Source organism: Columba livia, chromosome 2 (assembly GCF_036013475.1).
Source record: "Columba livia isolate bColLiv1 breed racing homer chromosome 2, bColLiv1.pat.W.v2, whole genome shotgun sequence".
NCBI classification, from domain to species: Eukaryota; Metazoa; Chordata; class Aves; order Columbiformes; family Columbidae; genus Columba; species Columba livia.
The window spans coordinates 1,838,521-1,858,192 of record NC_088603.1 but is presented as its reverse complement, the minus strand read 5'-3'; the positions used below and the strand labels follow the sequence as shown (position 1 = coordinate 1,858,192).

General features: G+C 44.1%; 1 protein-coding gene across 4 annotated transcripts in view; it reads left to right on the top strand.

The window, feature by feature from the left end:
- Positions 1–18,768, top strand: part of PTH1R (parathyroid hormone 1 receptor) — a 131,047-nt gene extending 112,279 nt beyond the window's left edge. For all 4 annotated transcript variants that reach the window (XM_065050222.1, XM_065050223.1, XM_005512122.4 and 1 more), the window contains 6 exons: positions 5,225–5,285; positions 8,508–8,574; positions 12,057–12,151; positions 14,067–14,208; positions 15,390–15,431; positions 16,259–18,768. In XM_065050222.1, the coding sequence (XP_064906294.1) occupies positions 5,225–5,285; positions 8,508–8,574; positions 12,057–12,151; positions 14,067–14,208; positions 15,390–15,431; positions 16,259–16,621 (770 nt within the window). In that variant the 3' untranslated portion in view covers positions 16,622–18,768. The remainder of the gene's footprint in view (positions 1–5,224; positions 5,286–8,507; positions 8,575–12,056; positions 12,152–14,066; positions 14,209–15,389; positions 15,432–16,258) is intronic.
- Positions 18,769–19,672: the final 904 nt, after the last annotated feature.

The following is a 19,672-nucleotide window of genomic DNA, read 5'->3' as shown; positions in this document are numbered from 1 at the left end:
CATTAGTGGAAGGAGTTGTGGGCACACACATTTTAGACGAGAATGTGCTTTCTGTTCACTTCTGGCATCAGTTTTGGCTTGCAAGGAGTTACGAGGTGCTGGTAGGCTGAGGACAATAAAACAACTGCTCACAGTTGCCTGAAATGTGTGGACTGTAAGGGAGAACAGGATATATATTAGATGATCCTCAAGGACATAACTAAGAATAATGGGGTGTAGGTCTGCATGGAAGCTTACAGCAGGAAAAACCTGTTCAGAGGTGTCTATGGTTACCTCTAAACTGGATGGCCCAGGAACATTTCCCAGTTTCCAGGTCCAAAACACACCTGGCCACATCCTGACTGCATTTTAGGGCAAGATTTATGTGTGTACTACATAATCCCCATTCCAGCACATGATTTCTTCTAGAAGAAAAGCACTGTCTCCTAACAGTGGAGCTCTGAGCAAGATAGTACAGATCTGACTTTATGAAGGATTGCATTTTTTCGCTTTGTTAGAGCAAAGTAGCCCAGGGTAGTCCACCCTGCAAAACTCTCTCCATCCTTCTTCCCCACTGTGATTATGGGGGAAGAGGGATCCACAAGCTCCTTGCTAACCTTTCATTCGCCCCGTGCATAGGTCAGAAACGGCTGGTGCTGCCGTATGATAAACACGGGAGGTGTAAATATGAGTCCCAAAGTAGGCGTCCATCTCTCAGGCAAAGTCTAGTCCCAGCCAGACATTACATTTTGGGGAAAATAAATAAATAAGATAAATACTTTAGGGACAGGGCATTTTTTACCTCAGCTGCTGTGAGACAGACAGGACTTGAGATATCACCTTTTTCTTAAAAAACAAATTAACAAAAACCAAAACAAAACAAAAAGTGAAACACATCCTCTTCCAAACCTTCAAGCTACATAAAGTTTGCTTCTCAGAAAATGGCACTATAGCTGTACAGACCAGACTTAGAGAAGCAATTCCCCAGAGTGAATTCTGGAAGAGAAGGAAGCAATTGAAAAATAATGCCATATGTTTAACAAGAAAAACCAACTTGATGCTTCTCATAATGCAGCCAAAGGAAAACAGTCTAACAGGCATGGGTTCCTCTCATTAATTCTTCCAACCACTGCCAAAGTATAATCATTTTATCAGAGCGACCACAAAGCTGAAGTCACACCTGTCACAACACCAACCATCTATGTGTTTCCAAAAGTCTGAGGCTGCACAATTTAAATTCCTCTGGAATGAGAACATAGGATCCCTCCGGTTGCATTTGTTTTTGCTTTGTTTTGATTAGCATGATAATGTCCACACATGCACCCGCACAGACGTCTTGCTTTGATAGCTTTTGGGCACTGGAAAGGGCAACCCAATCCAAGAGCCACCGGAGTCAGTGGAAAAACTCCAGTTCCCTGCAGTGGGCACTGGATCCTGCCCATACCACAGCCGCGAATGACAGGGAACCAGTGATAAATAATTATGACATTCCACATAGGTACAGGAGAGACAAGTTTGCCCCAAAAGCCAGGATTTTGTTTCTTGCTTGCGTACCAATAAACAGCGGCAGATTTATCCCACCTGGAAATTTCCAAGGAGCAAAAAATCAACCTACAACATCTTATTTCCAGACTGCTGAGGAAACCAGAATGTAAAGTTACTCTTTGATGTCAGACCCAAAGGTTTCTGTTGAGTCTTTTCAATCCACGTCTTCACTGGCACAAGGCAGCACAGCTCCGTGAAAGTCCATGGCGCCCTTCTTGCAAGGGAGACACTAATGACAGAAAGGAACTTGTTCCTTGCCAGCCCTTAAGAAAAGTAAATAAATAATGACATTATGGGCGACAATAAATTCCCCAGAAGACTTCAAGTTCCCTGCAGCTGTTTTATGAAGGAAGTCTAAGAAGCATGACTGATAGCTCGAAAACCCAAGCTGATTCCACCGGAATTTTTCCTTCACACCACGTTAATTCCCTCCAGCCGGCTGGGCTGCTCTGGTTTTCAGCTATGGTGCAAAATGAGGATTGCAGGGAGATGTGGAGAAGACAAATAGATCAATGTGTTACTGTTAGAGGGGCTCAGGTCCAGAAACCCATGATGGTGAGCCCTGAATTTTTATCTAAGCAGAAATCATCCTTTGCCTAAAAGTGTTTGTACCTAACAGAACTGAGAGGCGTAAGTGGGTGTTATTAGCCCCATTTAATATGAAAAAACTGTGACACAATGGGACCAAAAAAACACAAGCATTGTTCCTCAGAGAGCTTTTCAAATAGAAGGTAAAAAGATTTCTCTAGACCTACATAAGGTCTTCATTCATAAACCTTTTTCTAGCAGCCACTTTGCAACCACTTCTCTTACTCACAGCTTTGACACATGCATGAAAACCATTTTTCCAACTGCTAGGAGACACGTACAAAAGAAAAGCGACAGAGGAGAGCAGGGGTTTGGGGCAGCCACCAGACTTTGCCCATATTCCAGCTGATGGGGAGATACCTGACTTTATAGCACCTGCATTGTACACACTGTGTGTATTGACTGGAAATGCACAGCGCATACAATGTGGATTCTGTAGAAGTCACTCACGGCACCGCCGCCCGGTGAGGTTCCTCCCACGTTGTGCACGTGGGCTACATAGGTGCAAGGGGGAGGACATGCATCCATCCATCCATCCATCCATCCATCCATCCATCCATCCATCCATCCATCCTCCATCTGGGCTCATAGCCAGCCAGGAGGTCACATGGGCTTTTTGGAGACTCACTTTCTTTCCCTGGTGGGTTGGCCAGATGCATCTAATTACACGAGACTTTTTTGCTCGCAGAGCTGCATCTTCTTGGGTATGTTGGTATTTGTGGATAGCTTTAGGTGTCTAACTTTGAGGACCTCAGTCCTGATTTTTTGGGTAATGGCTTTGCCATCAATGGGCACTGCAAGTGCTCAGTGGGAGGGATTGTCAGTTGTGAGGCATCATAAACCAGGACTTTCAAGTAGAGAGACCAAAAACTCAGTTATCACCCTCTGAAAGTAAAAGAGGTGGTGGAGGCAAAGCTAAGCTTTCTGGCTCTCCAAGTTGGAAGATGAGCTTACCAGAGCAGGAGGAAAAAATGGAACTCTAGAAATTACCTGACGGCCCAAACTCTGCATGTTACGGTGCTGTATAAAAAAATCTAAAGCTGGGGCAGAGAAAAGGGAGGGAGAGGATTCTTAACACTTCTTGTAAATTTAGGAACATTTATGATTGTTCAGACTGAAAAAAAAAAAAAAATACATAAGAGATGCTGAAAGACAAATATAGTAATAAAACTGGTGCCAGGAATTCACTTAGTATGTTTTACAAAATAAGTCAAGGATCCTTTTCTTAAACTTACCTGAATGGAGTGAAGCAGCAGCACACAGGAAACAATAACTCCACACACAGAGACTTTTTTTAGGTATAATTATTTTCTCCTGTGTATTTTATTGTTGCTCGGAACCTTGATCACAGCACAGGATTATGAATGGGAACAGTGTCTCTTCTGAAGTGCAGGACAGGTTAAAGAGGAATAAGACGTGTCAAACACATCCAGATCTCTGGAAAAATCTGTCTTTCAGGCTTAGAGCTTCACAACAGTGGATGAACATTCACCGCCCTGCAGGCAGACAGCGGGGATGTCAGCCTCTCAACATGGCCAGTTTCTCAGTTGATATAAACTGGAATATCACTGATTATATCAACAAAATTATATGTATCTAAGCCTTCAATAGCTCAGCCAGCCATTCAGAGCATGCATGTATTTTCCATAGATAGGCGATGAGCAGTGACAAGGAAATAGATGGTGCTTGTTACAATAACTCATCACCTTCCCCAAGCCCTCAGCTTCAACCTACTCATGGGTTCCCAGTGCAATAGGTTAAGTATTTTCTTTCCAATGCCAGCCATGGCAGGGGGTTGTAAAGCTGGGTGCATTCCTCATAAATGTATCCTTGTAGGCAGTGCTGCTGCGCTGGTCCTGAGTGAGGCTCTGTGTTTAATTATTTATGCTTTCTTATATTACCATGGCATTTAAAGGTTCCAACCAAGATAACAGCCCTGTTGTCCATGCGTGTATGAGACAGGCGTCCCTGCTCCACACCCCAGCTCAGGAAAGCGTCCATGATCAGGAAAGCCTTTAAGCACCTTAATGAGACTTAAGTGCATACTGAAAGTTAAGCGTGTGCTTATATGCATGCCGAGCCCCAATGAGCTTAGACTGTGAACAGCATATTTACAGTCATCGGTGATAAATGTCGCCTTTATTTATTTTTTAATATTTTTTTTTTCACCTGAAAGGGGTTATTCTTCTTGAATTTGTGGAAGCTGCTGTGGATTTGATCCTGCCTTTTAAGGGAAGCCAGGAGGGGACTCAGTTGTACAAATAAAACTGAACTAGACCCTAAAAAAACAAACAGAAGGTTGCATTTGGATATTGGTGATCCTTTTGCTTTTCACAGGGAAAAGATGATGCTCAGTGTAACTGTGCTGAAATAAGGATGGTTCATTTGGGAATGAACCTTTGGCTAGAGTATTTTGCAAGCATCACCCTAAATTCTTGTATTTATCTGCTTCATGCAGCAAGTCTCTCACACTTAATAGAGTTTCTAATCCATTCAGCCCTGTACTGGAAGAAAATATGTAACCTTGACTTCAAATCAATCTTTCCTTGACATCAGGGGAAGGGAGCAAATATTAATATATTGGGAAAGGTGTGCTGCACGAAACCCTACTCTGCTTCAAATTGGTTCAGTTGGCTAAAGGAGGTTTTGGTCACCCAAGTGCAAGCACTACAGGCCACACCTCTATAAAGTTGTGGTAGAGGAAAGGCACGGGACGTGATGATTTATCCTGTCAAGTCCATGACCCATCTCAGTCCCAGACCAGCTGGGCATCTCCTAAACATGAATCAGGAGGTATCTTAAGCCTGGACCACTCCTGGCCAGCAACTTGGGAAAGCAAGCTGCTCCACTTCGGAAGCCAAGAGACTCAAGTAGAATGGACATGTTCAGATCATGACATTTGTCTTCCAGAAAATGCTCCCTGCCACTGTCTGGTTTGTCACTTGGACTACAGAAGACATGTGAGACCAAGATCAGGCTTTCCTAGTCTAATTATGCTTGAATATTTAAAAACTCCTTGTTGCACCCTCCTCTGCCCTGCTCCGCTTGTGTTTATGGTAACAGAGATCTCTTGCCCTCCTATTCACCCTGTTCGACCTGTGTTTGTTTGCAGGACTCCCTGCTGTATTTGTTACAGCGTGGGCCAGCGTGAGAGCTGCTCTAGCCGACACAGAGTAAGTCTCATCAGATTTTCTTTCCTCCCTTTTACCTTATAGAATCATAGAATAGTTTGGGTTGGAAGGGGCTTTTAAATCCCATCTAGTGCCACCCCTGCCATGACAGGGACATCTTCACGAGCTCAGGTTGCTCAGAGCCCCGTCCAGCCTGGCCTGGGATGTCTCCAGGGATGGTTCATCCACCACCTCTCTGTGATATATTTATGGCTTTTGGCACAGGTGACTTTGTGGGTGAATCAAAAGGAGAAAAAGGAATGAGGAATACCTAGAAGTGATTTCTACTATGAAGTCAGCAAACTTTTTGGGGTGTGTGTGTTAGGCAAAGATAAGACACGTGCAACTTTCCTAGATTTCCTTTCATTTTACAGAATTTGGTAAATTTGAACCCCTGTAGCCATTATTGATGGGGCTACAAGGGACTGTTTCACAGCTAGGCAGGGATAGGACAGGGATATAAAATCCTGAATGAATGGCCTGCTCAGTATGGGTAGAGATCAGTTGTCCACCACCTCTTCCAGTAGAGGAACTGGAAAGCAGTGCATAAAGTTGGGAGGAGACAGCAGGTTCAGCACTGATGAGGTGATAAAGCTGTAGCTCCTCCCTGCAGGAGGTGTGAATGTCAGCATGTCCTTAGGCTTAAAAAGCATTTGCACAAATTCATGGGAGACAAATTCCTCCAGAAGTATTGAATACTCAGTAATGTTCTGGCTCAGGAAGCCATCCTGAACTGCACCTTGTTGGAAGAGCATTCTAGAAAAATATTGCTACCTGCTTGTTTGTTCCACGTTAAATATCAGCTTCTGGCTACTGTCAGATACAAGATATGGATCAGCTGCTTTATTGGTCCTACACAGGCACCCTCATAGAATCATAGAATCATAGAATGCTAGGGATTGGAAGGGCCCTGGAAAGCTCATCCAGTGCAATCCCCCCATGGAGCAGGAACACCCAGATGAGGTTACACAGGAAGGTGTCCAGGCGGGTTGGAATGTCTGCACAGAAGGAGACTCCACAACCTCCCTGGGCAGCCTGGGCCAGGCTCTGCCACCCTCACTGAGAAGTTTCTTCTCAAGTTTAAGTGGAACCTCTTATGTTCCAGTTTAAACCCATTACCCCTTGTCTTACCATTGTTTGTCATCGAGAAGAGCCTGGCTCCATCCTCGCGACACTCACCCTTTATATATTTATAAGCATTAATAAGGTCACCCCTCAGTCTCCTCTTCTCCAAACGAAAGAGACCCAGCTCCCTCAGTCTTTCCTCATAAGGGAGATGCTCCACTCCCTTCAGCATCTTTGTTGCCTTACGCTGGACTCTCTCCAGCAGTTCCCTGTCCTGCTGGAACTGAGGGGCCACAACTGGACACAATTTTCCAGGTGTGGTCTCCCCAGGGCAGAGCAGAGGGGCAGGAGAACCTCTCTGACCTACTGACCACCCCCTTCTAATACACCCCAGGATGCCATTGGCCCTCCTGGCCACAAGGGCTCAGTGCTGGCTCATGGTCACCCTGCTGTCCATCAGGATCCCCAGGTCCCCCTCCCCTACACCAGTCTCTAATGGATCATTCCCCAACTTATACTGGAACCTGAGGTTGTTCCTGCCCAGATGCAATACTCTACATTTGCCCTTGTTATATTTCATTCATGGCCTTCTATTGTTACAATATTCTGAACAAAGGATGCATAGCATCCAATCTTCAAACCTCAATACAATCACTTTTTTTTTCCTAAAAAATGCACAGGTTTGACCACACAATGTATTTCATCTGCAAGCAAAAGTGTGGGGGTTCCCAGGCGACTTTTCACATGGCTTTGCCAGGGAAGAGACAGCCTTCCAAATGGGATTTCAGCTTGGGAGGACGGAGTAGCACGGCTACTGAAGTGTGTGATGCAATTGCATTGGCACAAGCTCGTCCTCGTAGAGCCTTTCAGTCAGCACGAGTGGCTTTTCTGCCCCTGCCTCTTGCTTTCCTTGAATAGCTGTCTGGGCAGAATTTGGCCCGTGAAATGAAAACTGCAGCTGCCATGTAGGGGTTGTCTGGCACTTGTCTCTCCATGGCTGGAGAGAATTCAAGCAGAGCAATTAACACTGAGTGACCTTATTAAATGGCTGCTGGAAATGTCTCAGAGGAAACAGTGACCAGCACCTTCTTGGCAGATGGAGGACCAGAGCCCAACATCTACACCACTAACAGTTTGCCCTTCCAGTCCTCACTTGGATAAGGGCTAAAGATGACAGAGAGATAAAGACTTTTGTAAATCATGGCTGGGTCTCACTGTAAGAGCGGAGCTGAAAGAAACATAGGAACTGAATAGAGAACCACAGTATTGTCTCCATCATCATGTCTTCAGACTGGACATGTCGCCATGCAAAATTGTGCAAGTTTATTCCAAGGCGTAATATTAGGTCATTTCAGCCTCTCTTGTTTTCATGGAACCTGGATTACTCATAGAATGATAGAATAATAGAATGATAGAACCATAGAACAGTTTGAGTTGAAGGGACCTTCAAAGCTCCCCCAGTGCCAACCCTGCCATGAGCAGGGACATCTTCCCCAGCTCAGGTTGCTCAGAGCCCCGTCCAGCCTGGCCTGGGATGTCTCCAGGGATGGTTCATCCACCACCTCTCTGGCCAACCTGGGCCAGGCTCTCACCACCCTCAGGGCCAACAATTTCTACCTCATGTCTAACCTGAATCTCCCCTCCTTTAGTTTAAAACCATCACCCCTTGTCCTATCACAAAAGGCCCTGCTCAAAGGTCTGTCCCCATCTTTCTTATCAGCCCCTTTTAAGTTCTGAAAAGCCACAATAAGGTCTCCCTGGAGCTTTCCTTCTCCATGCTGAACATCCCAACTCTCTCAACCTGTCCTCATAGGCTCTTAGTTTATTTTTTTCTGGTGAGGAGGCGAATAAGAAGTAGAAAAGGGTGGGTTCCTGCCCAGAAGGGACAAGTCTTGATGGCTGCACAAAGGGCTGTTCCACCATCTGGAGAGCATAACTTTAAACGTGTTTAATAGTGGTTTCAGTTTTTAATACTATAACAGCATGAAAAGAAATACATTGAAGCCATGCTTACTGAAGTCAGGGTTAGAGCCAGATCCTTTCACCACACCAAGCTCGAGAGGAACCCAACCTTCCTGGGTGGGTTTATCTGACAAGACATTCAAGTCTACTACTGTTTGTAAGCAATGATTTCCTGATGGGATATCACTCTCTTCTCAGGTGTTGGGACTTGAGTGCTGGCAATTTAAAATGGATCGTTCAGGTGCCCATCCTGGCATCTATCGTGGTGAGTACCGGCTGGTTGCAAGGAGTGGGAGGCAGTGCCTCTGGTCGGGGCAGGCTTGGTGCCCTATTCCAATCACCCGGTTAACCGAGCTCCTGCATTAATTGTGTGGAGTCTCTGTATATCCACTTTAAGGGCCTTACATTTGACCTGCCTGTAAGTTCAATAGCTGCATACAGCAGAGGGGTTTATGAGCAACTTCATGTTTTTCTCAGGGGAGAAGAGTCACATAGGGGTAAAACCCTAAAATTGTTAATGAAACAAACATTCAAACCGATATTTCCGAACCCATAAGATACTGGAAACCCTGTCGTTCTCACCAGGTATCTCTAGAGGTTTCTGTAGCTGGTCCAAACCTTTTCCTTGGATGTGTTTCAGTGTCAACAGATTTCAGCTGATAAAAGCTTGGTATACCTCAGAGATGTGGATGAGTGTTAAACCATCCCAGTTATGATCAGATATGATGTTAATCACTGACAGATAATCACTTCAACCCACAGCCAGGAGCCAGAGGAAACAGAAAGGGTATAAGCGACATTATCCAGAGACAGGACTGAGCTCTCAGAAGCTGGAGAGGTCATTATAAGATGCGATTATCTGCACAAGGGGAATTCGGTGGCTAGTTATGTGTTTTCTTGAGCTGGGTCCTAATTAGCTAGAGAACCTGTTTCCACAGTTTTCATGAATTACACTATTTCCTCTCTCTGTCTTTCTCTGTGGTTCTCCATTACTCCATATTCTGATGGTTAGATGAGTACATGCAACAGAGCTTTTCTGCTTCCACATATCCTAGTCCCCCTTTACATTCATCCACGTGTAGCTGAGTGGAGTCAGTAAGAATCTCTCTATAGTCTTCAGATGGTTTTGCATCAAGCTCTACATACTTCCTTCTGACTCACAAATCAGGAGGCCTTGGAAGATGATCAGTGTGGGTGAGAAGAAAATCAGACTATCTGCATATAAACAGTAGGAAAGTTTCTGAGGTGAATATGCTCATCTGTGCAATTAGGTGAGCTGCTTTGGAGTTGGGGTGGGTGTTTTTTTCTTCATCAGAATTTCCTTTTGGTGGAAATTCTCCACCTGGCTCTACCAATTAGTTCTGCACCTTGGAAGAAACGAATCACCAAGCCCACACCACACTGTGGTCATTGGAAATGAAATAGTAAGATGGAGAAGAAAGTTCAGATAGTTCAACCAGATGAATGCCAGCAACCCCATTGCATTTAATTTAAAGGCCAATTAGCAGAGGAGAAAGAGCTCAATTGAGATTCATCCTTGTAAAAATAATGTTTCTCCATGAGGCTCTGCTGTGCTTGTACCCTGGCTATTTGCAAATGCAGCTATTTATCATGCAAAAATATTCTGTGGGTTGTTTCTGTTTAATTTCTGTGGGTTCATATTGTTCACTTGGCTGCCTGTTCAATTCCCACACTGGCTGGTCATGTTGCTGGACTAAGTTATTCATTTTCTGGACATACTTGCAGAGTATTTGAAGGCTGAGGGGCTTAAAATCCCTCCACACTGCTGCTAACTTTGATCTTACTCAGTTGTCTGGATTTCTTCTAAAACTTAGCACATGTTTCAGCTGGTCAGAGGAGTTTCCCTTCTGACTGTGATAAGGTTGGACATCTTCAGTTTAGCAGACAAATGCAGAACAAGATCCCACTTTTGAGCCTTTGAAGCTAGAAAGTCTCATATGAGAAACAAAGCCTGCTTTTTTTTTTTCCTCCTTTCATATTGGTTTCCAACTAAAGTGAATTACATGGCCCCAGGCTGTGTGCTTCTCTGTATTTCGGTCTCTCCATCCCCCCCTTATAACTTTTGTACCAGTCAGTAAATTCCAACCAAATGTAACTAAGGGAATGGGGTTGCATGGATGTTAAATTCCCACAAACCTCATGAAAACAGTCAAGTAGATATGAGAGAGAAATTCCATTAATACCCCTTCAAGTGAAAGGGTGTAGAGCAACTTTACCCCCTGTTTAACACAGAGGAGAGCTGTTCAAAATGAACTTGCACCTCGTTAAAGGAGAAGGAATCCAACCACAGAAGACAAAGACATAGAAAACCAGGCCATGTTCATTCAGAGGCTCAGGGAACTACTTGTTTTAAAAGTGAGGATAATTAACCATTGGAACGACTCACCATGGTTGTGGTAGGATCTCCGTCATGGAAACATTGAAACCCAGATCTGCTGTAGCTCAAACAAAAACGAATACAAGGAGGTCTTATGGACTGCATTTTGCAGGAGATCAAACTAGAGGTTTGCAATGATCCTTTCTGGCATAAAACTATGGGCCTGTGTGGCGCGTAGTAATTTTTTTCCTTGTAATGCTGCTACCCTGGCACCTGAGAAGTTAAATGACTGCTGAAAGCCTCCAGAGAAACTCATAGGCCTCAATGTTAGCCCAGAAATGTGGGTCTGCCCGGTGAAGCCAGTTACACGATGGTTTTGCTTGCGGTCTTGCCATAGTCCTAAGAATTGATTTGTTTGAGACAGCAGCAGATACAATCCCCGACGCAGGGAAACCAGGCTCTGAAGAGCCCAAAAAAGCTAAGAATCCCTCAAACATCCCCCATTTTTCATCTCTGTTAAGTGGCAGTGTAGCCATGAGATGTTGCTGTTGCCTTTTGCTGCATGGATCATCACGAGCATGTTCCTGTAGTTTGGTTGAGGAGCTCGTCACAGGATAGGTTCATAGATGTGAATCCCTGCATAGGAAGTAGATATTAATTCTTTACTGTCCTCATCTGGTCCATCCTAAACATTCCACCAGAGGGAGAGTTAGTAGTAGATACACGACAAAAATTTTGCAATTATATTGCCCTTCTGCATTCTCGATCTGTCATCTCTAGTTAGGTCTAACTCTATGCCTTCATCGTAGTGCAGTTTCCTTGCTTTTCTTTCCTTTTACATGTGGAAATGTGGAAAGGCGTCTTACTAACGCTTCTCTTAGCCTGAGGAGATCTTAATCTCTGGTGGACTGCAAGAGACAAATATAATCTAATTTCACTCCCTGGACCCCAAACTAAGTTTGTGAGGCCATGAAAATGACCCATATCACTGTATGAAATTTTTACAAAAGATAAAGTGAAACATACTGAGAGTTGTCTGTAGTCCATACCTCGAAATGCTTGCTAAGCACTGTTTATATGTTGATATCATACCCAGTTATCAGGTGTCTGCTGGGCTGGCGAGCTCAGATATAGGTGTTTCCACACAAGATGCCCTCACTTTGACCTGGTTTAACCATCCAGGTTAAACACAGCTGACCAGATCCCACCAGACACTTGGTCTTTCCTGTGGACCTCACCCCTTCCACAGGACATGATCTTCCAGGAGGAGCTTTATACATCTCACGACCAGGTCACTGTGTCCCACAGCCCCTTGACTCATCTTGGAGAAAGCGTTGACTAAACAACACTATCATTGTCTGAATATTTTTTAACAGTTATCCTTTTCTTTTTTCCCCCACCTCTTCCAGGTAAATTTTATTCTTTTTATCAATATTATCAGAGTCCTAGCAACCAAGCTACGAGAGACGAATGCAGGGAGGTGTGACTCAAGACAACAGTACAGGTGCGTCAAATACCCTCTCCATCTTTTGGGAGATGTCAAAGTCTTTGTTTCATCCCCTTGACTTCACAGGGAGCCCAGGGTGACTAGTTCATAGCATCTACACTGTAGACACCTAAAATAAGGCAACAATAATACTACCTTGCAAGTTTGATAATGCAGAATAAATCAACAGCAGTTTAAACATCTACTACTGAACATTTCAAATCCAACCTGGGGTACCTGCCTCATGGGTTAAAGAGAAGAATTCAGTCTCTTCAGCTGGTTTGGAAGTGACTGTGCTGGCCTCGAACCAAGAGCACAAAAATAAAAGCATTGCTTATGCTGTTGAAGCCCCTAAAACTTGTACCGATTTATTTATTTCGTTTTATTTCCCTCCTGTGCTTTGTAAAACTTGTTAAATCTGTCCTTCAGCGGGTGTTTCAGCGCTTTTGCTGAAATGAAAAAAAAATCCTGACTCCTTGCTGGAAATCTGGCGTTTCCTTGTTTGTTTTGTTTTCCGTTGTTCTGCCAGCTCTTGTCTCTTGATAATTTAGTATATTTGTAGCATGGTCAAAATTGGACTGAAAAAGCAGATTGCTGAGACACCTCGGCTGCTTGAGAGCTCCTGAGGCTTCTCATAATCTCCTGAGCTGGACTGACCAGCATGACACATGGAGAGCGAGGAAAGCAGAATGATTTAGTCTACAAACCATGAGCTCATTGCTACCATCTCACCCTCCAAACACAAGATGTTTCATCTGATGCAGGAATTAGATTTGGCAGGAAAACACCTCTCCATTTTCCTTTGCTGCCCTGTCAGGGCTCTGATTTATCTATTTGTTTATTTCTCCCTGGCTGAGGCTTGTTATTATGGTTTGGATGAGGCCTCCTCCTTTTAATGTGTTAAATTCCCTCAGTGGTTTCCAGTTGCTAGACAGACAACGTACCAGGTCTTTCTGGTGGTGATGTCTGCCCTTCTCAGTAATTACCTGCACTTGGTGACTTGCTGTAACTCTTGGCAGAAGGTTTAATCCTTCAATTAGCATCACTTCCAGGCATGGCTGGTTCCCTCAGGAGCAGACCCAGCCAAGTACTCAGGGTTGTATTGTACCTTACCCTGGTCCCCAACGTGTCTTATGCTGAGATGGAGCTGCTTCTTTAAACAGAACATTTAAACAGCACCTCCTAAGAGTCTTCACCTCCTGCTTACCCCATAGTGCACCGTGCTCTTCCCCTCGATATATAGAACAATTCTGCTCCTAGATGGACATCTCTGTCCACCAGCCCTGCTCATTGCACAGGAGGCACTAACCCAGGCTGGACATTCGTGTCTTGATTCAATAAGCAAATAGAATCACAGAATAGCTGATGTTGGAAGGGACTTCTGGAGGTCTCCTAGTCCAACCCCCACTGCTTAAGCAGTGTCAGCTATTCTAGGTTGTATAGAACCATGTCCAGTCATTGTCATCTGAAGCAGAACCATCCTTTAGGGACAAGGGGATTTAGTGCCAGAGGCTGAGGGCTGGAAGCAGCAGTGCGTATTTCTTTCCAGTCACCCTTCCACCCTCTTCCCATGATCCAGACCTAAAGCTATGGATGGCCTGAGACTGAAAAAAGATGCCTTAGTGTCTTCACCTCCAGTAGCTACAACAGCATCATATGGGGTCATGCATGTGGAGAGGGTTGGACTAGCACATCAAAACATGCTGGAGGGTGGACTGGGTTGTGTCACACCTCATAAGAAAAGCAACAGTTTGAAATTGCAGGTGGACACAGGGCCTGCGTAAATGTAAGGTATCCAAAACTAATTAAGGGGACATGTAAGCAAGAGCAAAATTAGATGCAACTTCTGCCCAAAGTATGAGGTAGACAAGCCTGGGAGGTTCACTCCATCAACTAATTTCCTCTGTGTCTTTCTCTTTCCTTATTGCTTCAGGAAGCTGCTGAAATCTACCCTCGTCCTTATGCCTCTGTTTGGCGTTCACTATATTGTTTTCATGGCTATGCCATACACAGAAGTGTCAGGGATTCTTTGGCAAATTCAAATGCACTATGAAATGCTGTTCAACTCTTTCCAGGTATTGTAACTGTTAAAGCACGGGGGCAAATAATGAAAATTTAAATGGGCAGAGGTGGGAAATGGGAGTGCAAAGTTGTCTTTGGAAGAAAGGCTCTTTTTACAATACATCAGATTTCATTTACAATGTAATTGGATGGTATTTTAGCATTAAGCACGTTTTGTGTTTGCAAAATGCAATATATAAAGGCCCAATGTGTCCAAACAAAACAAAATGTTCCTGTTGAAATATAACTTGTCCCACAAAATAAATTTGTTTAGATCCAGATTAGAAGTAAGCTGATAGAGATCCACAGAGACATGTTACTTCACACCAGCTTCCAATCTGTTTGTCCCGAGTTGTCTTTCAGTCCTGTTAATGGATTCCTTAGTTCTAGGTTTGGGGAAAAGGCAACTTCAGTTATGGGGCTGGTCCTCTGTAAGACACAGCAACAAGAACATGGAACATTAGCTTTCAGCTCTCATGCTATTACCTTTCATCACGGTTGACAAACATGGATGATGAAAAGTGGATGGTAGGTCTGGCCAGATGGCAGTTTAGAGAAACTGTAGAGGAGATGAAGACCAAGCTTGCATTCACATAATTCCACAATTCCTGTTGGGTGAAGGTGGGATAAAATAGTGGGTGACCTCAGCAAGAGCTGGGTAAACTATTGGCCAACAAAAAGATGTGGATGATATGCTCACATCGGAATTCCTTTGCTGATCCCACTCAGCCAGTTGTGCTCCACATGCAGCCAGGGCTGGAAGAATCTCATCAGGTTTATCTTTCACTCTCCCATCCTGCAGCAGGATCAGCTACATGTAAAACTCTAGAAATATTTCTCCAATAATTTCATAAATTCCTCCAGTGAGGTAGACTCCACCACCTCCTCAGGCATCCATCACTGTCTGAGAACATCTGCAAAAGATCTGGGGCCGAAAGTAGACCTGTTAGCTAAACCATGACCCAGAGGGTTTATAAAGTCTATCTACTTTGTCGATAGTCTGCAGGGAAATGTTTGCTTATCCATCTTTCGTGCAATACGGAACTATACAAGGTTTCTTAAGCACATTATATGCAGCTTATTATGAATAACATTGATTTCAGAAGAACACAGGGATGCTGGGCAGTGTCATCAGGAAAGAGATACTCATGTGCAGCAAGAATGACATTAATGTGTTTTTTCTTCTTCCTTCTAGGGATTTTTTGTTGCCATCATATACTGTTTTTGCAATGGAGAGGTAAGACACCAGCTTCATTGTTTCCCTCCTTCGTTGGGTTAGTTCCAAACACAGCTGGATGTGGATGCTCATCAGCACATCCTCACTTATTCTAGAGACTCAACCTTGTTTGGCACTCAATGAAAGATCTGTCAGTCCACATAGAAAGTCCATACCCTTGGTTTTGGTCATGTAAGACATCCAGGTCAATATGTCACCAATAAATGAGTTACTGGAAGTAGTTAATAGGGGGAAAAAAAAAAAAAAGGCTTTTTTTTTTTTTCCCAAAACAAGTGATGGGAAGTTTTTTCCCAAAACACCAGGAAAGAACAGACCTACTTTCATGGCCCAACATATGGCTGTCTTAACCTAAGTTGATGGATTTTAAGGGGCAAATATGTTTCTTAGATTCTGCAGGAGAAAAACTGAGACGAATTCCATACTGTAAGGGGAATTGATCTCATCCTAATTTTGGCCATCTAAGTCAGCTAACTCACTTCTAGAGGAAATTTCTAGAGACTCAAGCACCTCTGAAGGTGTTTCATCCCATTTATACATGATTCTCATGGTACATTGAGACGACTCACTCCTGGATGTGCTGTTCACTGTCCCTTAACCCTTAGAGAGAGTTAACTCACATTTTCAGTTAGATTTTTCCAGCCCTTCAAGCTTCACAATGTCAAATAATTCATTTGGAAAGGTCAGATTTAATGTGAATTTACTGTTCTTTCCAGTTTCATTCCCCAGAGAGTTTCTCATCCTTTATCTCTGTGGATACCATCTCCTTTTGATACTCTGCCTCATTCTCCTCCTACTCATGTTTTTTTTTTTCCCCTCTTGTCTGTCAGGTCCAAGCAGAAATAAAGAAGTCATGGAGCAGGTGGACATTAGCACTTGACTTTAAAAGGAAAGCACGAAGTGGGAGCACAACCTACAGTTATGGACCAATGGTTTCCCACACCAGCATCACAAATGTAGCCACAAGAGGGGCACTTGCCCTCCATCTCAATACGAGACTTATACCAGGGACCCTCAACGGACACCGGAATTTGCCAGGTTATGTAAAAAATGGGTCAATTTCTGAAAACTCCATGCCTTCTTCTGGACCAGAGCAGTACAACAAAGAGGAGGAGTACCTGAATGGCTCTGGGCTTTATGATGGAGACAGACCCACAGTACTTGTTGAAGAAGAAAGAGAGACAGTGATGTAACGAGAGGAGGAGAAAAAAAAATAAGCAAAAGAATGAAAAAGTTTCCTGGAGAGCATTTAGTGGGCAAAAGAATATCAGGCCACGCATGGGATGCCAAGGGTTTCCATACAGTTTCTCTGCTCTGTGGAACGAGAGGTTAAGTTATACGGGAAAAAATAAGTGAGCCACTGATGTGGCCAGCTGTCAGTCACATACATTTACTCAGTGATCTAAGTTTCCCTGGTGTTAATTAACAGAGGCAGGGCTATTGAGACACATGGGCCTTGCTACCTGCTGAACAACAGAGACACTGAGAGTTCCCGACGGAGGGTTGCGAAGCAGCACGTGGTCCTTGGACCTCTCGGAGAGCGTGGGCAGCCAAGGAGGATGGGAGTCTCACCCAGAAAAACAAGAGTCTTGCGGCAACTGTTCAGTGCCATCTTCTTGTGAGGGTACAAGCCACCCTGGGCATCAGCATCTTCAGTTTGGTTTGCTCTTTCCCTGTAAGGTCTGCCTGGTAACACACACAACACCAACTGAGCTCCCTCGGCGGTCATAGCTGCCTGTTCTTGTAGACAAAGAGCTCAATGTGGGACAGCTCAGTACAACCGATGGCATGTTCTTCCCTTGGGCAATCTCACTCTTTGGCAAAACAGTCCTCTGGGGTGGGCAGGGTTAAGAGCTTGTGGTTGCTGGATGCAGGGAGAAAACTATTCTACTTTCCCTGACCTGAGTCCCAGTATCAAGCCAGAAACCAGTGCAATTTTAGGATGGAAAATGTGGTTATCAGAATGTGCGATGTTTTTGTTCTTCCAGATGCAGCAGTGGAGAGGGGCCCACCAAGTGGGTTGAGGCAGGGTGGGGAATTTGCAGACCTTGTGTGCCTGTGTGTGTCTGTGGCTAAAATCAGAGAGCAGCTAACTCAGCCTTCCCTTTTTTGTGGATGCTCATGGAAACAGGCTTTGGCCATTTTTAAACCTCTAAATCGCTTCTCATTCTCCCCTTTGTATTTTCAGCTTCTTACTAGTCCAAACCCTCATGAGGATAAAGACTCCTTCAAAAATTTGCCTGTATCACCCAGAAGCACAAGCTGCTGGATACAGCCAAACAAATCTACCTTCATGAGATCCAAAGGCAATATTTGTTGGATAAAATCATAGAGATCGTTTGTGGATGGTCTCCCTTTGAACATCTCCAGAACTTTCCTATTCTTTGTGGTTTCGTCACACAGACACATATGCACACCGGGTTAGACTCTTAGCTGGTGCAAACAAGTGTAAATTCAACCAAAGTCACTGAGTTGGCTGACAAATGCTCATATGAGGAAATGTTATTGCATTGCTTCTGAAAGGAAGCACACAAGGAAATGTCTCCTTCTTACAGGAAAGAGACCAGGAAATATTTTCTCACTGTGCAGAGTTTCCTTCGGTTTTTGCAAGCTGTGCCAAATAGTAATTTTCTGGCATGCCTCACGCCATCAGCAGCAACAAAGAGGTACCATCCTCCTTGGCCAACAGTGCACAGTGCTGGGGTCTTTTCACACCAGCTGAGTATTCCCTGAAGGGTCTCTGGCAGTTTCAAAGCATGATGCAGAATCTCCCAGAAGTGGGAAATTAGGAACAGTGACCCAATTTCCTATTGCAGCACGTGTTTCCCCAGAGGAAGGACTCTGGCTGAGCAGGTCCAAACTCTTTCTTCAGCCCCTGTCACAACATTGATATTCCCTTGCTGCAGTCCAGGAGTCAGCTCCTTCATGGTGCTTTTTTTCTTATTTCTTCTCTTCCTTCTTGACAAGTTTCTAGTACCTGAAGCATTTTGACCTCACCTGGCTGTTACTCAAATGGAACAGGAAAGAGATATTGGGAGAGTTTGCAGAAGTCCTTTAGGATGCAGGTGGGGTCAATGGGACAATCTACTCTCTATCCTGATCCTTTAGATGCAGCTGCTGGGTCACATCAAACACCGCTTCAGATACACATCCAATCGATGCAATCAGCTGGTCTTCTGTGGGTAAATTAAGGACTAACTTCCTTTAAACTCTGAAGGAGGTCAGGAAGAGTAGTTAGGATCTTCAGTCTGTTTTCTGTGTTCTAGATCTTCTCTAAACAGCCTCTTGGGTGAGAGCCTGATCCAAAGCCTAGCAAAGTCAAGGAAAAAGAAAAAAAAAACCTCCCCTCAGCATCTCTGGGTTTTGGATTCAGACTCGTTAGGTGATGTAGTGGCTGAGAGGCAGTCCTGTCAGGCACTGAACACCTCTCCAACAGCTGCAGACACAGACCCAGAGAGGTGGTGGATGAACCATCCCTGGAGACATCCCAGGCCAGGCTGGATGGGGCTCTGAGCAACCCGAGCTGCTGCAGATGTCCCTGTCATGGCAGAGGTGGCACTGGGGGAGCTGGGAAGGTCCCTTCCAATGTAAATTATTCTATGATTCCATGAGTAGGTCTTTAAAAGCCAATATTTATTTATGGTGTTCTTTTATTCTTTTCCCTTTTGTTTTAATAATTAAAATAAGTCAAAACTCATAATAATTTTCCAATCATTAAAATAAGTCAAAACTCACCATAATTTTCCAACAAATGGCAGCTATTGTAATGTCAGGTTTTCAAAGAATAATCTTTTTTTCATGCTCCCTTATTGTTGTTGTTGTTGTTGTTGTTACTCGTATACCAATAGTATTACAGAGAAGTTAAGTAATCCTGCAGGAGTCAGTTCCAGTGAAATTTTGGCATGGAGAGCTACGCAGCTCTGCAGAAATCTGGGTCAGCTCAACTACACTCACTGATCACCTTTTCCTCGCAGATGCTGGTGTGGCTTCTGGAGGCAATCGAGGAGGGCAGAAGTTATTAACAATTGGCTATCAGAGTGTGTACAGCTGCATTATTCAGCATCTCAAATGGCTGAAACACCGATGAGAGAGAACACTGAATATGTTGGCTCTTGCCTTCCACCCTTCCAGAAGTACATTGTGCTTAAATCCTGCCAAGTAGATGCAATAACCCTCCTGATTTTCCCACTCGAAGATATTTCTTAGTATCATCTCACTGCTGGAACAAAGAAAAAAACAAACTC